At 37.0% G+C, this 18,000-nt stretch overlaps 1 protein-coding gene across 1 annotated transcript in view; it reads left to right on the top strand.

Moving 5' to 3' along the window:
- The window catches only part of BRIP1 (BRCA1 interacting helicase 1), a 101,283-nt gene that overhangs the window by 29,440 nt on the left and 53,843 nt on the right, over nucleotides 1–18,000 (top strand). The window contains exons 9-14 of the mRNA XM_053454584.1: nucleotides 867–1,066; nucleotides 2,883–3,015; nucleotides 4,511–4,665; nucleotides 4,814–4,979; nucleotides 7,262–7,402; nucleotides 7,790–7,951. Coding sequence (XP_053310559.1) covers nucleotides 867–1,066; nucleotides 2,883–3,015; nucleotides 4,511–4,665; nucleotides 4,814–4,979; nucleotides 7,262–7,402; nucleotides 7,790–7,951 — 957 coding nt within the window. The remainder of the gene's footprint in view (nucleotides 1–866; nucleotides 1,067–2,882; nucleotides 3,016–4,510; nucleotides 4,666–4,813; nucleotides 4,980–7,261; nucleotides 7,403–7,789; nucleotides 7,952–18,000) is intronic.

Below are 18,000 nucleotides of genomic sequence, written 5' to 3'. Positions count from 1 at the left end.
ATGCATTTAGTCATGTAGACATGGTCAAGACAACTTGCTGAAGTTCAAACCGAGCATCAGAATGGGGAATTAATTGAATCTGATTGTGGCATGGTTGTTGGTGCCATACTGGGTGTTCTGAGTATTTCAGATTTACTGCTAATTTACTAGGATTTTCACGCACAACCATCTCTAGGGTTTACAGAGAATGGTCCAAAAAGAGAAAACCTCCAGTGTGGGGCAGTTGTGTGGATAAAAATGCCTGGTTGATTTCAGAGAAGAATGGACAGACTGGTTCACAGCAACAGTAACTCAAATAACCACTTGTTGCAACCAAGGTATGCAGAATACCATCTCTGAACGCACAACACGTTGAACCTTGAAGCAGATGGGCTACAGCAGCAGAAGACCACAGCGGGTGCTGCTCCTGTCGGCTAAAACAGGAGATTGAGGCTACAATTCGCACAGGCTCACCAAAATTGGATAATGGAAGACTGGAAGAACGTTGCCTGGACTCATGAGTCTGGATTTCAGCTGCGACATTCAGATGGCAGGATCAGGCTCACAATGCATTGTCATTAAGGGGTTTAAAGATGACCTGTTGTCCTTAAAGGGTTCATTTGCATTCTTAATTGGCACAGCCACTGTCTACTTCCTTTTCAGTACCGTTTCACTTGTTACCCCAATCATTTCATCCTTTAGGACAGAAATGTGATCTCCACCCCTACCAACAAGATAGCTTTATTTTATTATATATTCTCCCATGTTGAACCCACAGAAACAGGCCATGGATTTATTTTCCTGCTTTGCTGGCATCTGATTGAAAGCCCATTAAAAGATCTTAATCTGCAGCAATGAATCATACCATGTAATTTATTTTCTCCTAGATGGATATCTGTTTGGAAAATCAAGTGGTCATCTTAGATGAAGCTCACAATATTGAAGATTGTGCTCGGGAGTCGGCCAGTTACAGAGTTACGGATGCGCAGCTAACTTTTGCGCGAGATGAAATTGACAGTATGGTGAATCATGGCATCAGAGTCCATGAACATGAGCCTTTAAGGGCTGTATGTTACAGTCTGTCAAAGTAAGTTTGCAATTAGTGTCATTTTCATTCACAAATTTGAGTTAATTACATGGATAAACACTGCAACCACACATTTTTATTTAAATGAACTGTCAGAAATTCAAGCCTGTGTATATCAAAACTAGCACATGCCTCTAGAAGAAAAAATCATGTATTCATGCGATAAAGAGCAGACAGTTTAATCTGTTTTATGTGCTGGCTGCTAGGTACTTAGTCAATTGTGAGATTATTTTAAATATATACATTTTTACATGGACATGTTAATACACAATGTACCGCTAAAATATCTTTATTTCTAGGATATTTTCTTCATTTTGTATAAATCATTTTATTTGAGCTTATTTGGCTTGATGAAAAAGAGAAACAAACAAAACTTGCGTAGCTTTTTTCATGGGGAAGAACCGTAAGCCGCTTCATTGCGGCTTCTATGGAATATACTTGTTTTCTTTGGGCTAGTGGTTATGTGCTTATAGATACATCCGAACAATGAATTGGCCAGCTTCAAAGATGTAGCAATTAGAACATAGACGCAGGATGGTCAGGTGTCAAAATTCCAAAGCGAAAGATACACACCTCCCAAATGTGGCCTTTTAGCCCACAAAGTACCAGACAAACCTATGCATGGGGAGTATCACTGTACTCAGGAGATGTTGCTGAACACATTGGGTTGTTGTTTGGCCTTGGTATACCAGGAGCGGCAAATTCATACTTGAAGTACACCTACTACCAAAAACTTTTATAATGGCTGGTGGTAGAAATTGTGTCTGGAAATAGTTAAAATACTAGCATTTGAAATACCTTGGGATGTCTGGTTTTCAAAAAATATATGATTTGATGGGGTAAATTGAATTGGCCGGCTACAAAGATGCCTCAAATAGGAAATGGAAGCAGAATGACCAGACTTGAAAAAATGGTTTTAAAATAGCAATATTCTACCTGTACTTATTGCACTATAACTTGTAAAAAAAAAAAGCAACAAAGAAACCTGCAAAAATATAAACACATTGGGTATTTTTAAACTCAGGACATATATAAGAATCTATTAGGGTTTGTTTCCATTAGCTTTTGTAGGTGAGTAAAAGCTTTTTCAAATAATAGCAGAAAAAGGTTTTTGATTTTCACGTTTTAATTTTTCAATAGTAAATTAGATGATATGATCAAAATAATGGTGTCTAAAGAAAGCCTTTCTTGTCCTTAAGAAAGAAAAAAATATATAATTTTTGTGAGTTCGGTAAATGAGAGAGGAGAAAATTACAGCAACATCTGTTAGTAGCATCACTAAGGGGTTTCGGTTACCTATGTGACTTTTTTATTTATTTTTATTTTTCATTCAGTATTAAAGTACCAAAGAAACTTTTCATACTGGGCAAAATGCAATGTTGTGCATTACTCAAACATCAGTAGTTTAACCAAGAACATACTGTTATAGCATGTGTATACTGTCAATAACAGAATGTACTGAATACAAAGAAGCAACAGTAATCACATCATACAGTAATCACATCGTACAGTAATAAAAACAGTTCCATGGGTATAGAAATAGCAGCCTTGCCCCCGGAATAACACCTGAAGGGAGGAGGGAATTGGTTGGAAAGGGTTATAGCAAAGTCCAAGGACAGGAGAGTGAGGACTCGGATAAGTAAGTCAATGAGACAGTCTCGGACAGTGACCTGTTCCTTTCTCAGGATGTGACCGTACCTGGCAACCACAAAGCATCCTTAACACAACACATTATGTGCCAAGCTTCTTCGATTTATATACTGTTTAGTCTGCAAGACTCAGTGATTCAATCATCATTGACCATTTTATTTTTCAGTTGGGTGAAGGAGTGCTCTGATCAACTGGTTGAAAGAGAATATGAATCATCCAATAAAGTATGGAGTGGTAAAGAAATTCTTGAAATTTTCTATCAAATGGGCATAACAAATACAACATTTCCACTTTTGAAGGTACGAATATAAGGAGAACACCTAATATGAGCACTACGGAATTTGATGGCACTATATAAAACAATAAATAATAATAATAATGACAATTTGTGAACATATGTAAAATAAGACCAATGTAAGTATGCATAGTAATAAAAAGCAGATGTCGCTTTTTCATATGCTACATTTAACAGTTTAATAAATTAAATAACATATATGTGGTAAGGTTGAAAGAAAAAAAATAATCACTGATCAGAAAATGTACAGAAAAGCATGATACAAATCCTTGATTAACAATAAAAAAACAAAGGTACCTCATACGCTATATGGACAAAAACATTGGGACACCTGATACACCAACAGGCGTTTATGATATCACATTCTAAATACATAGACATTAATATGTAGTTGGTTCCTCCTTTGCAGCTATAACAGCTTCCTTTCTTTTGGGAAGTATTTCCACAGAAGATTGGCATTTCTGTGGTAATTTTTGCCCATTCATCCAGTAGAGTATTTGTAAGGTCAGGCGCTGATGTTGGACAGGAAGGCCTGGCTCGCAATCTCCATTCCGGTTTATCCAGTTTAGTGGGGTTGAGGTTAGGACTCTGTGCGGTGTAGTCAAGTTCTTCTGCAGCAAACTCATCCAACCGTGTCTTTATGGACCTGGGTTTGTTTACTGTCATGCTAGAATAGAAAAGGGTCTTCCTCAAACTGTTCCCACAAAATTTGAAGCGTAACATTGTCCAAAATGTCTTGGTATGCTGAAGGGGACGTACCAATTTGTTTTGAGAAATGCTATGCTATGCAAGGTCCATAAAGACATGGTTGGATTAGTTTGCTGTGAAAGAACTTGATTTGACTAACCTCCCAATACTTTTGTCCATATAGTGTAGATTAATTGTTGCACTTATTTTTTCCCATGTCTCCCATACAACATATACAGCACACACAATTCAAATAAACACACAAAAAATATGGATGAGAGCATCAGATGAACGCAATGCAACTTTAATGTGCAGTGTTGTACACCAATGACAGACCAACATGCACTACAGCCAATCAAGGTATGGAGTGCTGAGCTCTTCATAGGATCCTACTTATGATTGCTATAAAAACAGGTGGAGCTAAATATACCTGATGCTGACAACAACCATTTTATTGAACATCTCTAAATGCAAACTTTAATATGAGCTAAACCAACATTAAACCAATGTTTAATTACATGTGATTAGGGTATGTTAACAAAATAGTTATAGGAGAGACAAAATGTTGATTTACATTGTAAATACTGCCTCTCTTTTTTTTTTTATGAGATTTGTTGTAGATATGTTCATGTCAATAGAATTCTTGTAATGTTGCATCCATCCGCTATAATTACACGGCAGCCAGTTCAAGCAAAAGGAACCTTTCCACCTAAAGGTTTCATTCATTAAACTGAACAGAATGATATGGCTGTCATTATTAAGCCATGACAAATTCCATTTTGCCTTTTTTGCTTTCTTTTGTTCTTACCTAGGCAAATTTTGCTGCAGTAATTGAAAAAGAGGAAAAGAGACCAATGTTGAATGGACAAGAAAACGTAGTGAAAATTCCTACGCTCAGCGCTCAAACGCAGATGGTGTTGAAGGGACTTTTCCTAGTGCTGGATTACCTGTTTCGACAGAACAACAGGTTTGTTAGAAACAGGTGGAAACTGCATTTTGTCACAGGGGTCCTGTAGAATTTTTGGAGAGGCGTAAATATATTCCACAGTAGTTCCCCTACTTATATGATACATACAGCACCTGCATCCAAAAACCTGCTTTTGTTTATTTTTTAGATTTGCAGACGATTACAGGATAGCGCTGCAGCAGTCTTATACCTGGGCCAATAAAGAAGATATTCCTGATGAAAACGGCTTCTTTGCAAGACCTAGAAACAGGAGAAGTGCTCGGCGCAAGACACTAGTGTATACACTGAATTTCTGGTGCCTCAATCCAGCCGTGGTAACTTGCATTCATTAGCTCTAATCACCTACAGACTACTTTAGTTCGATTATATTTATTTTTTGACACTGCATGTAACAGAATTACCAGGATTACTTGCAGGCAGCTGTTGGGGAAATACCACTCTTATGATGCTCAGATGGTGTTTTTCTGGCTGGTTAGTGTTAGTATACAAGGATCTGTCATGGTGGTCAGAACTATAGTTGGTCCACTTTGAAAAGGAAATCTATTTATCTAGTGGATAAAAACAAACCACAAAACAATAATGGAAATTATAGGGTCTCTGAGCTGAGTGGAAAGCCTTAACAGAACATTACAAACAGAAAGCACTGTCGTACTTTTGGGAAGTATAATCAGTCAATTTAAAAATAAAATTGGCAAAAAAAAAGAAATGTAAAAACACGCACACTTACAGATAATCGATACAAAACAATAAACACAAATAGTGACTGAAGCTGCACTGGACCTGATAGTGTCTCACTACTAGCAAAAAACAACAAAATACAAAATTGTGGGTAATTAGTATATTAAGTATATACTTATGTGTTGGTGTGTCGATGTTAGCGCTTTATATACCCACAATTTTTGTATTTTACTGTAGCAGGATAGTGTTTGCTGTGATTATGCAATGAATTACAAAGTTACCATTGAAGAGTGGATGTCGTCTGAAAGGCCCTGATGACTGATCAATGACTGATTTCTTATACCTGAAGCTTTGCTAAATTTATATCTCTTTAGATCGCCCCCCCAACTTATCTGAACTAATACAAATATATTAAAAGTATCTGAACTATTTTCTATTTTATGCCTCATTTTAAGCCACCTCTTATTTCTTTGGGGTTACATTAAACAAAAACTGAATTAAATGTTTAAAATAGATAATATAAAAGTGAAGGGAGAGATGTTTACTCATCTTCGCTTTGCAGTTGGGTTGTTGAGAATTTTGTGGTTTCATTTATTTTTAAGCCATGATTAAAGAATGACCCTACCTTTTGACATTTTCCTTCACAGGAAAGAATTTGGTTCTAAATATATATATATACATCAACTTTAGAAAAGCCTTTGTTTATTGTGACAAATATTTGAACATATGTAGAATAGGTACAGGAAAAGGGCAACTCTGGCCTTTGACGGTAATACAGAAAGTGACCAGGCTATTCTTCGGATAAGTTAATCGTGTGTAGGCACGTTGGTGATTTCTTAGGCTTGTTGCACTCACAAAGGAGGCATGTGGCAGCGCGTTTTAACAGATTTTAAGGGAAAATATAGTGTCTAAGACTGCAGAGACCTAAACTACTTTTGGCGGGAACTTGTTGCCAAATCGCTGTTTGAAGAATGTTGAATCTCTGCAGAATATTCCATGGTTTGTATAATAATATATTTTCTTGTTAAGCATAAGATGGAAAGCTTTATTGCTCCGTTGCCTTTTCGCTTTGCTTCTTCATTGTAAAAACTTCAGCTCGTGATCGTTTGAGTTATATTTCTCTGTGCTTCCCCAAACATCTGTAAAGCAACAATTAGTGGGTTTACTAGTTTTACTGGATCTTGATGATTATACTTCTATGGACAAATATTTGTAGTCTTTAGAAAACATCTCTTCCAAGAATCATGTAACTTGTTAAAGATAATTTTCCAATGTGTATCTGACTGCTAGTAACGCGTAGTATGTTATCAACAATAACTAAACAATTGGTGTTAATAGGAATACATTTTGACAATTGCATTCTTTCTTAAGAAGAGACCTCTGAGGTCCCAAAAGCTTTATGTGACTACATCTTTTTCTGTAGGAGCCCAAGAAATGTTAGCAGCTTCTTCTAAGGACACATCTTCTCGTGTACAGTAATATCCATTTCCCTTTATAAAATAATGCAGACTATTTATACATAAAGCACTATATGGTAAGCGAGCACATGTTAAATGGATAAAGGGCAGAATTAGCACCGTGTACCACAGGATTTTTAATAGTGAAATATCGAGCACAAAAAAAAAAAAAGCACTAGCTACATTAAAATACTTTCACAAAATGTTATGTTTTAAATAAAAATAAAATGCTTCTGTTGGAGCACATGACTGTTCCTTGGACTTTAGAACGTTTTGCCTTTTAATTGATAACATTCAGTATTCTTGCAGACACTTTATATCCATCATAACTATTTATTGCTCCAGTGTTCATGATGCGTTTCCCATAAATTGTATTCTTTATTTATTTGTTCATTCACAAAGCTTTTCCAATATATACCACTGAACAAAAAAAGAAATAAAAACATCCTTTATTGTTCTAGGCATTTTCTGATCTAAGTGGCTGTGTTCGCACTATTGTTCTGACATCAGGCACATTGTCTCCAATGGGATCGTTTTCATCTGAACTTGGTGTCAAATTTTTGATTCAACTGGAAGCAAATCATGTCATCGATAAATCCCAGGTGAGCAACTTTCCTTTCCTTATCGTATGGTAAACCAAACATGGCTATTGTCATACCTGTAAAAAGCCTACCGGTGTCTAGAAGATACATGGGAATGACAGCTTATGGTTCCAAAAACTGGAACACTAGGTTTAAAGACAGAATTTGTGTTGTGACACAGCTACTTTAAATGATCTGAATATACTAGTATGGAATATTGTTTGTGTCTATATAGAAAATCATATACATATAATAATGCAAATTATCTCCAGGTGTGACTTAAGTTCTGCTATCAATTGTATGGTAAATTGATTAGGTTTTTTTCTAAACTAAATATACATGTTTTAGAAAAAATATCATGGCTTTTGTTTTATACTGTTTACAGTTGATTGTGTTTCCACCTGCTAGGTCTGGGTTGGAACAATCGGTGCCGGCCCAAAGGGCCGAAAGCTTTGTGCCACGTTTCAGCATACAGAAACCTTTGATTTTCAGGATGAGGTTGGAGCCCTTTTGCTGTCTGTGTGCCAGACTGTAAGCCATGGAGTGCTTTGCTTTCTTCCCTCGTATAAGGTAATGAAAGAAGAACACCTAATTTAACCTCTTTCACCTCTGTTAACATGCATATGATGAAATTATGATCAGTTCAAATTAGGGCTGCAACTAACGATTATTTTCATAATCGATTAGTTGGCCGATTATTTTTTCGATTAATCGGATAAAAAAAATGAATGTACATTTTTCGTTTATTTAGAATAATTTAATAAACAAATGATGTTAAATACAAACAGCAGAATAAAAAAAACTTTGATAAAATGCATTTCCTTGTCTTTATTTCCCAACCAGCCCCCCCAATTTATGCACATTTGAGCCCAGGCTTGCCACGCTGCCTCCCAGACATGCCACGCTGCCTCCCAGACATGCCGCGCTGCCTCCCAGACATGCCACGCTGCCTCCCAGACATGCCACGCTGCCTCCCAGACATGCCACGCTGCCTCCCAGACATGCCACGCTGCCTCCCACACATGCCACGCTGCCTCCCACACATGCCACGCTGCCTCCCACACATGCCACGCTGCCTCCCACACATGCCACGCTGCCTCCCACACATGCCACGCTGCCTCCCACACATGCCACGCTGCCTCCCACATATGCCACGCTGCCTCCCACATATGCCACTCCACGCTGCCTCCCACATATGCCACTCCAAGCTGCCTCCCACATATGCCACTCCACGCTGCCTCCCACATATGCCACTCCACGCTTCCTCCCACATCTACCACTCCACGCTGCCTCCCACATATTCCACTCCACGCTGGTTCCCACATATACCACTCCACTCTACCCCCACATATGCCACTGTGCCTGATATGCCTTATACCCCCTGATACACCACTCCATCCTCCCCAGACATCCCACGCTGCCCTCCCCACATATGCCTTATATACCGTATATGCCTTATACCCCCAGATATCTCATAGTGCCCTCATAGAGTCACAGACCTGTTCACAGCACACTGACACCATACTTTTATAAATAAGTACTGGGTTAATCTTCACTGCCCCCAGGATTTAGATTCCCCTTAGTCTGCCCCCCTTTACCTCTAACTGTGCCTTAAGTTAACTTTATTAAATTAATTAAATTAACCCTAAACACCCCATTAACCATAACTACCCCTAAATTAACTCTAAATACCCCATCAAACACAACTACCCTAAATTAACCCTAAACACACCATTAACCACAGCATCCCCTAAATTAACCCTAAAGACCCCCATCAACCACAACAGCCCCTAAATTAACCCTAAACACCCCATTAACCACAGCTGCTCCTATATTAACCCTAAACACCCTATTAACCATAGCTGCCCCTAAATTATCCCTAAACACCCCATTAACCATAGCTGCCCCTAAACACCCCATTAACCATAACTGCCCCTAAATTAACCCCCACTTCCCCTAACTTTCAGCAGCCCAAATATTAATTTTATACTTACAGTTAGATGAGTGCTCCACGAACCCGGTCTGTTCCCCAGTTTCTGCGCAACTGGAATGTTTCCTTCGTTTTGGCAACAAGAGATGCGTAGGTGGATGCAGGGTCACAGTCTGTGCAAACCCATGTATATTTTTAGAAACAATATATGTCTTGGGGAAAAAAATTAAAAAGAAGATAGGTATGACTGCTCCCTTAACAGAATGTATGCTCATCCATCTTGTTGACAACAGCAGCCAACATATTGAAGAAGTGCCATAGATAACTTAATGGTATGCACGATTTGGCCTCTGCTTTCTGTTATGGACAATTATATTCTGTATTTGAAAGCACGTCATGTAGTATTTTTTTTGAATGAGTGAAATTCTTGCAAGTGGCCACTAGGTGACATCATAGACCATATTATAAGAAAAATTCAAGGAAACCCAAAATAGCACACTTTAGGAATTCATAAACCACGTTGGAGGAAGCATCCATATGCTAACAGTGTATGTATGAAAAACATATAGCTCATTTCAACAGGTAAACTATAAGATTTTTACCATAAATATTCCATAGGTCGATTAGTCCCAGGGCACACAATTAAACTATTCATTGTGTTTAGGGTAGATACATAAAGGTCTGATTTTGCTGTAGCCAGACTCCAGGTCTCTAGGAACTGCTTAATTTGTATTCGACGAAACTTACATGAATTAGAGTTTAGCCAATATTTGCCCCCTAATGTTCCACTCCAAGTTTATCATTATTTAATAAGAAATACACCGTAGCATGCCTCTGCTTTGTACTAATAAATAATGAAATTACAGATGGCCAGTCCTGAACTCTATTTATCTCCTCCCAATAAATTCGAATGGGATTGGGGATTGTCCCCTACCCCCATTTTTGAGAACACAAATAAAAATGTGACTTGTTTGTGATAAAATGTTCTCACAAATCAATCATCTTTACCTGTGCATATTCACTTATGGTATTTGTTTCTCCAATTAGTTTCCTTCTTTCCAACCCTAGCCTTTTCCAACCACTGTAATGTCTTGCAGATGCATCTTTTGATGTGATTATCTCTATTAGATTAGATTTTTCATTTTTGACATGTTTTTTGCTCTGTGTGTGACCTTCTTGTTTTCTTGCTATTGTCCATGTTAAATTTCTTGATGAATATATTATTAGACTCACTTCGTTATGACATTTAGTTCCTACCAGTGTTTGTATTAAGTGTATCAAGTTGTATTGTGCTAGCTGTAGAAAAAGAGAACATCTAGAGTCTTGAAAGCTTGTAATCTTATACTTACATTACATATTCATATTAGAATGCAAGGAGCGCAAATAAATTGTGGTATTTATAAATAAATATTTATTTAGAAATACCACTATTTATTTGCACTCCTTGCATTCTTAGACATGTATTCTTTTGATAGGGCTATATCTACTTAACCAAGTGAACATCATTTAACCTTTTCACATAATTTATTTTTAATTAATATTAGCTCCTTATCACCTTCTCACTTATTTACATTACATTTATTTATATAGCTCCATGAAATTCCATTACAATCATCGAGTAAAATAATGTAAAATAACACACATTAACACATGCTGGTAGAAAAAGGAAAAAGAGGACCCTGCTCCTGCGAATTTACAATCTAGTCGGTAGTTGAGGGGAAAGTGGAACAGTAGAAGAGGACTGCTTGGATAGGGATGAGTTGACTGAATCAGGATGACCTGTAGAGGTTGTTGGTCGTTCGGATGGCTTGATTAGGATGGAAAGTGGGTTTTCCGAGAGGTGGGTGGGTTTGGTTTTCAGAGGGAGAAAGTCTGATGGACCGTGTTCTACAGAATGGGTACTCCTGGCATGATCAAAAAATCTCACCATTTTCCCTATACAGGGCCATCCAAGCAATTCTTTGAGAAGCTAGCTCATTGTGGTTGGCCCTGTATAATGTATAGCAAAGTCAGTGGGGTGAAATTGCAACACTCCTGCCAACTGACTAGACTTTGAACAGAGCATATTAAACGTACAGCTGCTTCCGAAAGATTTCTAAGAGGGATATTATTTGCATTATATTTGGGTTCCCATTTGTTACCTTTTTTTGGATTCATGTTTGTTTTAATGTGTTTAAACGTACTGTTATCTTTTCAAATACCGACCCAAATCAATCACTGTTTTAATGACGTATGTATCTTTTGCAACATACCAATTTTTTTTTTTTTTGCAAGAATAATGCTTTGCACGGTGAGCCATTTAAGTGGTGTAGCGGACACCAAGAGACAATTGGAGTAGGTGCAAGTGTATTGGATATGGCAGATTAAGTGCTTTTCAAGGCAGTGATGGATTATACAATGGAAGGGGTCTGAATGCTTCCTTGCAATGTTGGATATAAGGAGATATAAAAAAGCCGTGGAAACGAAAAGAAAATGCGTATGACAGGCCCAGCTGGGAAATAAGTTGTTTTGTGGAAAGTGAGAATGAACAATTGGTAAGCAACAGGTTTTACCAGCTAGCAATCGATAGAAGCCAGCATTAAAGCTCAAAGAAGGAGCTTCAGAGAACACATTTATCATCGTAATTTCATGGAATGGCTTTATAGGAGATTGCGTGCACTATGGACACCTTTCAACAATATATTAGTGTCATATAACCTCCCCACTAATATAAATGCCAGGGAAGCTCAGTGTCATAAAACTGCCGTTATTCTAACAAAATTAACTATCAGGGCAGTTTTTTTTTTTTACATTGTGGTAAGACAGAAAAAACACTTATTTAATAATATAGAATTCACTGTTTGCATAGATGTGCGAGCAGGACCCTCTTTAATGATCAGTTTGTCTTTGTTAATTCTAGTCTTGTCATACCTCTTGAATACATGTATTGTAAGAAGCGCTGCGTAAATTGTTGGTGCCATATAAATTAAAGTGATGATAATGTTTTGTTTTGCTGGCTGTTTGTGAAAAATGTTCTTTACAACGTCGTGCATTTAAATATGTTGCCTTTTAACACCTTTTATGAACGTCACAAACGTGCATCTCTGTTGCAGGTGCTCAGGGGGAAGTACACACAGTTCACAATCTTATATAATGTTCTATGTTAACTCTTGCTTTGTCCGTACAAAGACGCCACTGTCCGTGGCAAGGTTTGTGAAGGTGCATAGAACATCACGCAGACCCTAGTAAATGTCCACCATGACAAATGTTGGTGCCTACCCCTGCCCTAGAAGGGATCTGTTCTGATGGTATCATAACCTATGTAGAAGCAGATGTATTCCCCGTATGTTCTAATACTAAAAAAATACTAAGCTGGATATAACTCTCTATATTATTCAAAGCAGCATTACTAGTAACGATAGGAGTCTCCCAAAGCCTCCACTTAGTGACTGGCAGCCAAACAATAATTATGAGAAAAAATAGAGTATGTATCAAATATGATTGTCTTGCTGTAGCTAGCTGTGTATTTGGCACAGATGTCAAATCAACAAGCCCCATTTTCTTGTGCTAGTCTCCTTTAATTTGTAGTATATGATGAGCAAATCCTTGTAACGTTCAACAGTCCAACTGCAGTTAAGTGTTCCTTTTACTTAGGATTAAGAGTCAAGTAGTAACAGCTAATCACGCACTTTCATATGGCTTTGTTTTTTTTTTAAAGTTTTTTTTGTTTTTTTTTTACTTAACTATGTCTAATGTCTATTAGGTCAGAAATAGATTGTCAGCCGTCCCCAGAACTGTATTATTATATTCCTTGTACTTTGTGCCCATATAATGGCTATTAAGCAAGTGCTCTCGATATCCGTGCTTTATAAATGGAACTGGACGCATGAGTTCTGCAGCTGCTCCAAGACCTGCATCTCTGCTTTATTCTTGGTCAGATTTTACCTATCAAGTTTCCCTCTTGGTTAACATTTCAGGGTTTTCCTGTGGGGCAATGTTTAAAAAAAAAAACGACATTCTGTTAACAACTGGCAAATGCTACTTGGTTTGTTGCCAAGGAATACTTTGAAGTCGCGGACTCTCATTCTACAAAACTTTAAATAATTTTTTATTGCTCTACTGTTTTCTTCCTTTCCTTTCCAGAATTTTTTCATCCTATAATGTGTCTCTTCTGTTTTTGTTGAAACAATTAGAAAATTAGTAATGTTCAACTGCATCGTGGTAAATCATGGTATTATCATAATTAAGTTTTTTTTTTTCTCATTCTTTAATTGAAAGGCTTTCCCATCCTTAGGCCTGTAAAGCCACTTAGTTGAACAAATTAAATATGCAGCTATGTATATTATGAAAATATTTCTATGTAATTGTTTCATATTTTTGTGCGTTATTATTTAGTGAGTATAAAAACACAATATAAGGCTTTAATATAGGTATCATGTTTTTAACGGTAATGTTAACTGTCATGCCGTTAAATCTACAAAATATCAACATATGATGCATATCACAAACTTATGTTAACTTGCATGTGACAATGAATTTAAAAAAAATAATTTTTGAAAATTGCTTCATACTTTATTTTACTGATACTGTTAAAGAGTTACATGATGGTAAGAGATATACTTGCGAGCAAGGCCCTCTTTTACCTAATGTATCAGATTGCCTTTGTCTAGTTTTGTCATACCTTTGAATATAAACATTGTAAGAAGCGCTGGGTAAATTGCTGACGCTATAAATAAAATATTAACTAACAAACAAAACTGGTATTTAACTAGAAGTACGTATGCGTGCATTGCTGGTGGGCTTATCAGTCAAAAGGAACTCGGAGATCGCATTTATTCTAGACCCAGCGTTATCAGCGTTTCTCTGTGTGAGCATTTAGTCTCTTAGGTGATGACCTGTGAGGATGCCGACGTTTCATTTGTCCTACTTTGCCGTTGTACGGGGATGAACTGCTTTTAATAATTTCTTGAAGTAGTCGGAAGGGCAAACAAGGCTTTCCACACTATCCTTTAGTACCTCATGTAATGCATTGGGCACCCAAGCATCATGCGTATGGCTGGGTGAGAGGGGTGAGGAGAGCATTAATTATTATATTTTATTTGTTTAGGGCCAACTGACTCTGGTTTGATGTACGGTGTGGCTTTAAGACAAATGTAAAAGTTATGGAGGCCCATGCCCGTTATATACCTTACTATTGTTAAAACAGTGACCATTCATTTTCAATGGTGTTCTTTTTGAACAAAATATATTATTTGGGATACATGTCATGAGACATGGGTGTAAAATAAATCAACAGCATTTTGTGCACATTTAAAATTTGGAAGAAGTACCATGCTGCAGTATGAGTACGAGTGATTAAATATATTTTTATTAATAAAATGAATGGTAAAAAAGCATTTCTTTGGTCTATAGGTTCACTGGATTACTGTGAGTTTTTCTTTGAAATAGTCAGAGGTTTAGGCATTGTTTGTAATTAATTGTAGGGTCCCCCCCCCAGAATAAAAATAATTAGTAATCAACACTTAAAATATGACAAAATCAACAATAGTTTTAGATGTAAAAGTCCTCAACAAATCTATGCATATATATATATATATATATATATATATATATATATATATATATACCAACAAATGTAGCTTATAGACAAGATAAAAACAGTTAGTGTGAGTTATTTTATTTTTTAACCGTATTGGCCAAATTAGACGGAAAAAAACAAGAGGAGGAGGAGAGAACTCCTAGATTATACTCATGCATATTGCCCATAGTTACAGCAGCCTGCTACACATCTTATCTTTTTTCTTGTGCTAGCCTATGATATCTCTTTTCATATTTGAACAGAGGACCGGTTTGTTGGGGGACAGTTTTGCAGGCACGATCACATGATTTTGGTCACTTTTCGTGCTCCAGCTGTACTCTTTATCATCCGACAAAACCCTGTGCTTGACATAGGTATTTTGTCTCATGTTTCCGTGTAAGTGGGATCTCGCTGATAAATACTTTGTCCCTCTGTGTTGTTTATGCATTCTACATGAATTATTGATATGCTTTCAAGATGGTATCACCAATAGCCGCCTGAGAATTCTTCCAACTTTCTCAAGTAACCGAGATGAATTTGATACTCTCTATGCACGGATAGGGTAATGTATTAAAAAGCGGTTACTGTTTTACAACTAAGGAAAAAAAAACCCAATGGTTATGTTTGATGTACTATAGAAACAAAATCCGGTATAATCTAGGATTTCTGTCCTCCTCCTCTTGTTTTTCTTTTCAATTGCTGAGTGGTAGCAGGCATATAATTGTATTTCACCTCAAGCATTTAGGCTGTCCTACACGTGAAAGACATTTATGATTACATACTTTGGTTGGGAGATATTTATTAACATAGTGCAGTAACTTTATTGGCATTAAAAATAACCACTTGGATGCTCTAGACAAAAGCTTTTGGCAAGAAATGCCATGGTTCTAACAGCTTAAAATTATAATGGTTATTTCCCCTTTAAGAGTGCACATTTATCAAATAGCTTTCCTTTTTAACCAACTCAGCACCAAAGTGCTGTCGCATACTTTGCACTAGTGTTAGTGTCTTACAGCCCTATCTTGACCTATGCAGCACCCCTTACTGCTATTCTGTGTTCCCACCCCCCATCCCCCCATCCCCATTGATTTACAGTGTATGTGTGTGTATATATATATATAATGTATAATACGGTAATTGAGTAGTATTATGGGGCCGTTCTCTTCTAATGCAGCATGTATGTGTGTTTATATATATATATTTATTTATTGGCTTCTTTTCTGGATCAGACACACAGCTTACAATGCAGTACGACATGGGTACTAAAGAGTACAGTCACATCTCTTACTGAATATCATTATCTGATCTATACCACTTGCTTCCAAAAATGAGCTCCTACTTGCTACCTTTCAAACTGGAATGGCATGAGACAATGAAGAAAATGAATGATACACGCTGAGCAAGAAATACATTTATTTACATCAAGCAGCCCAGTGGTGGAAATGTGTTTTTGTTTACTTTGTGCAAACACACGTTGATTTTTTGATAGACTTTGAAAGACATTTGATTTCGATAACATCTGGACTTATTACTGCAAGTAATGGGATATTGCAAAATGGCCATAAAGATGCCAGTAAGAGGCAGAAATACATCTTTTTAAGTTGCTTTTATTGATAAAGTTTCATAAATCAATATAAATGGTTATTGGGATTTAACATTTCTATAAGTGTTTGGAAACCGCTGGAAATATTACATTCCGGCTGTTTACAAAATCTTAATGGTATTTTTTGTTTTCTTTTTGCCCATGTCATTGGTAAACGCTAGACAGATTTCACTACTTAGTTAACTTGGAATTAACGTGAGGCATATGTGTGTGCATGCTTTTGTGTGTATATGAACTTCAGGATAGGAAATTCATTAAGCCTCAGCCAAACCTTTCCCATAAGACAACTACGATGAGAATGAACAAATAGTATAACTACAGGTAGGTTCGCTAAATAGTAAAGGCTGAGAAGACAGCATTGTCCCCTTAGTCTCTTGGAGGCATGAAAGGTCACTTTTGCCTCTTATCTCTATCCAATGGTACTTACAACACTTAGGATGACATTAATAGGAGTGATTTATCAGCTACGTTTTTTTTTGTAAGCTACCATGTGACAGGAGTGCTTTTAAATAGTCCTCTTTTATGTTTTCTGGGAAGTTGAACTTGTGAACCTAACAGCACATTAAGTTAACTGTCATTATGGTTAGTGAGTGGCACGGAGGTGCTGATCCCACCCAGTCCACAGCTGTACAGCTTTACCTGATCAATGGTTCAGCAGCCTTTCTACCTTATTTTTAACACCCTGTCCCCTTGGTTGGATATTTGGAACACCAACTTGTTATACAAGTATATATATGTGTGTGTGTGTATGTATTATTTATTGGTTTGTATAGCGCCATTAAATTCCGTAATTAAATTCCGTAATTCCGTACATTGGGTAGACAGGACATAACTAGTATGTACATATATACATATATGCATACAGTATATCCCTTTGATACACTTACAGTATGTACTGGTGCTCTGTGTGCACTCATGTACCATTGTAACATAAAAAAAATCGGTAGCATCTTTAGAATGCAATTTTCTATAAAATGAACGTCGGTAAGTGGAAGCGATTACACAGAAATCTAAGATGCTTTTAAACAAGATAAAGATAAAGGACCATTAGGGTTTCCGTCGCCAACCTGTCTGCATTAAGATGTATCTTGCTTGGCGCCTGCATCAGAGATGATTCATTCAATATGTGTCATATCAAAGTCAAGCAGTCCGGTGTAGAGGGAAATGCTAATGCTTATTTGTTTGAGCAATGCCCCCACTGCTCTCTTGCTGACCTTTGCTGGCTCTGTGTAGACCTTGCATTTTTCAGCATCGTTTCTGCCGGTGTTCTGTATAGGTAACAGTTTTTCTGAACTGTGCTAATACATGTTATTTGTTGATTGCTGAGATTAATAATAAATTGACATTTGAATGTAAGCGTGTGGTATTTTGTACCATATTTTTAATATGCAATTTTAGTCTATTTTTGTACTACTTTATATTTGAAAAGCATTCTGGGAAAATTACTTTTTCCAAAAGCATTTCCCAAAGCTATAATTTTTTGTTCCCCCATCTCTGCAAAACTAAATTACCAGTATACTTTTGGGGTT

The sequence above is a fragment of the Spea bombifrons genome, chromosome 2 (assembly GCF_027358695.1).
Source record: "Spea bombifrons isolate aSpeBom1 chromosome 2, aSpeBom1.2.pri, whole genome shotgun sequence".
NCBI classification, from domain to species: Eukaryota; Metazoa; Chordata; class Amphibia; order Anura; family Pelobatidae; genus Spea; species Spea bombifrons.
This window is presented reverse-complemented; position numbering and strand designations above follow the sequence as displayed.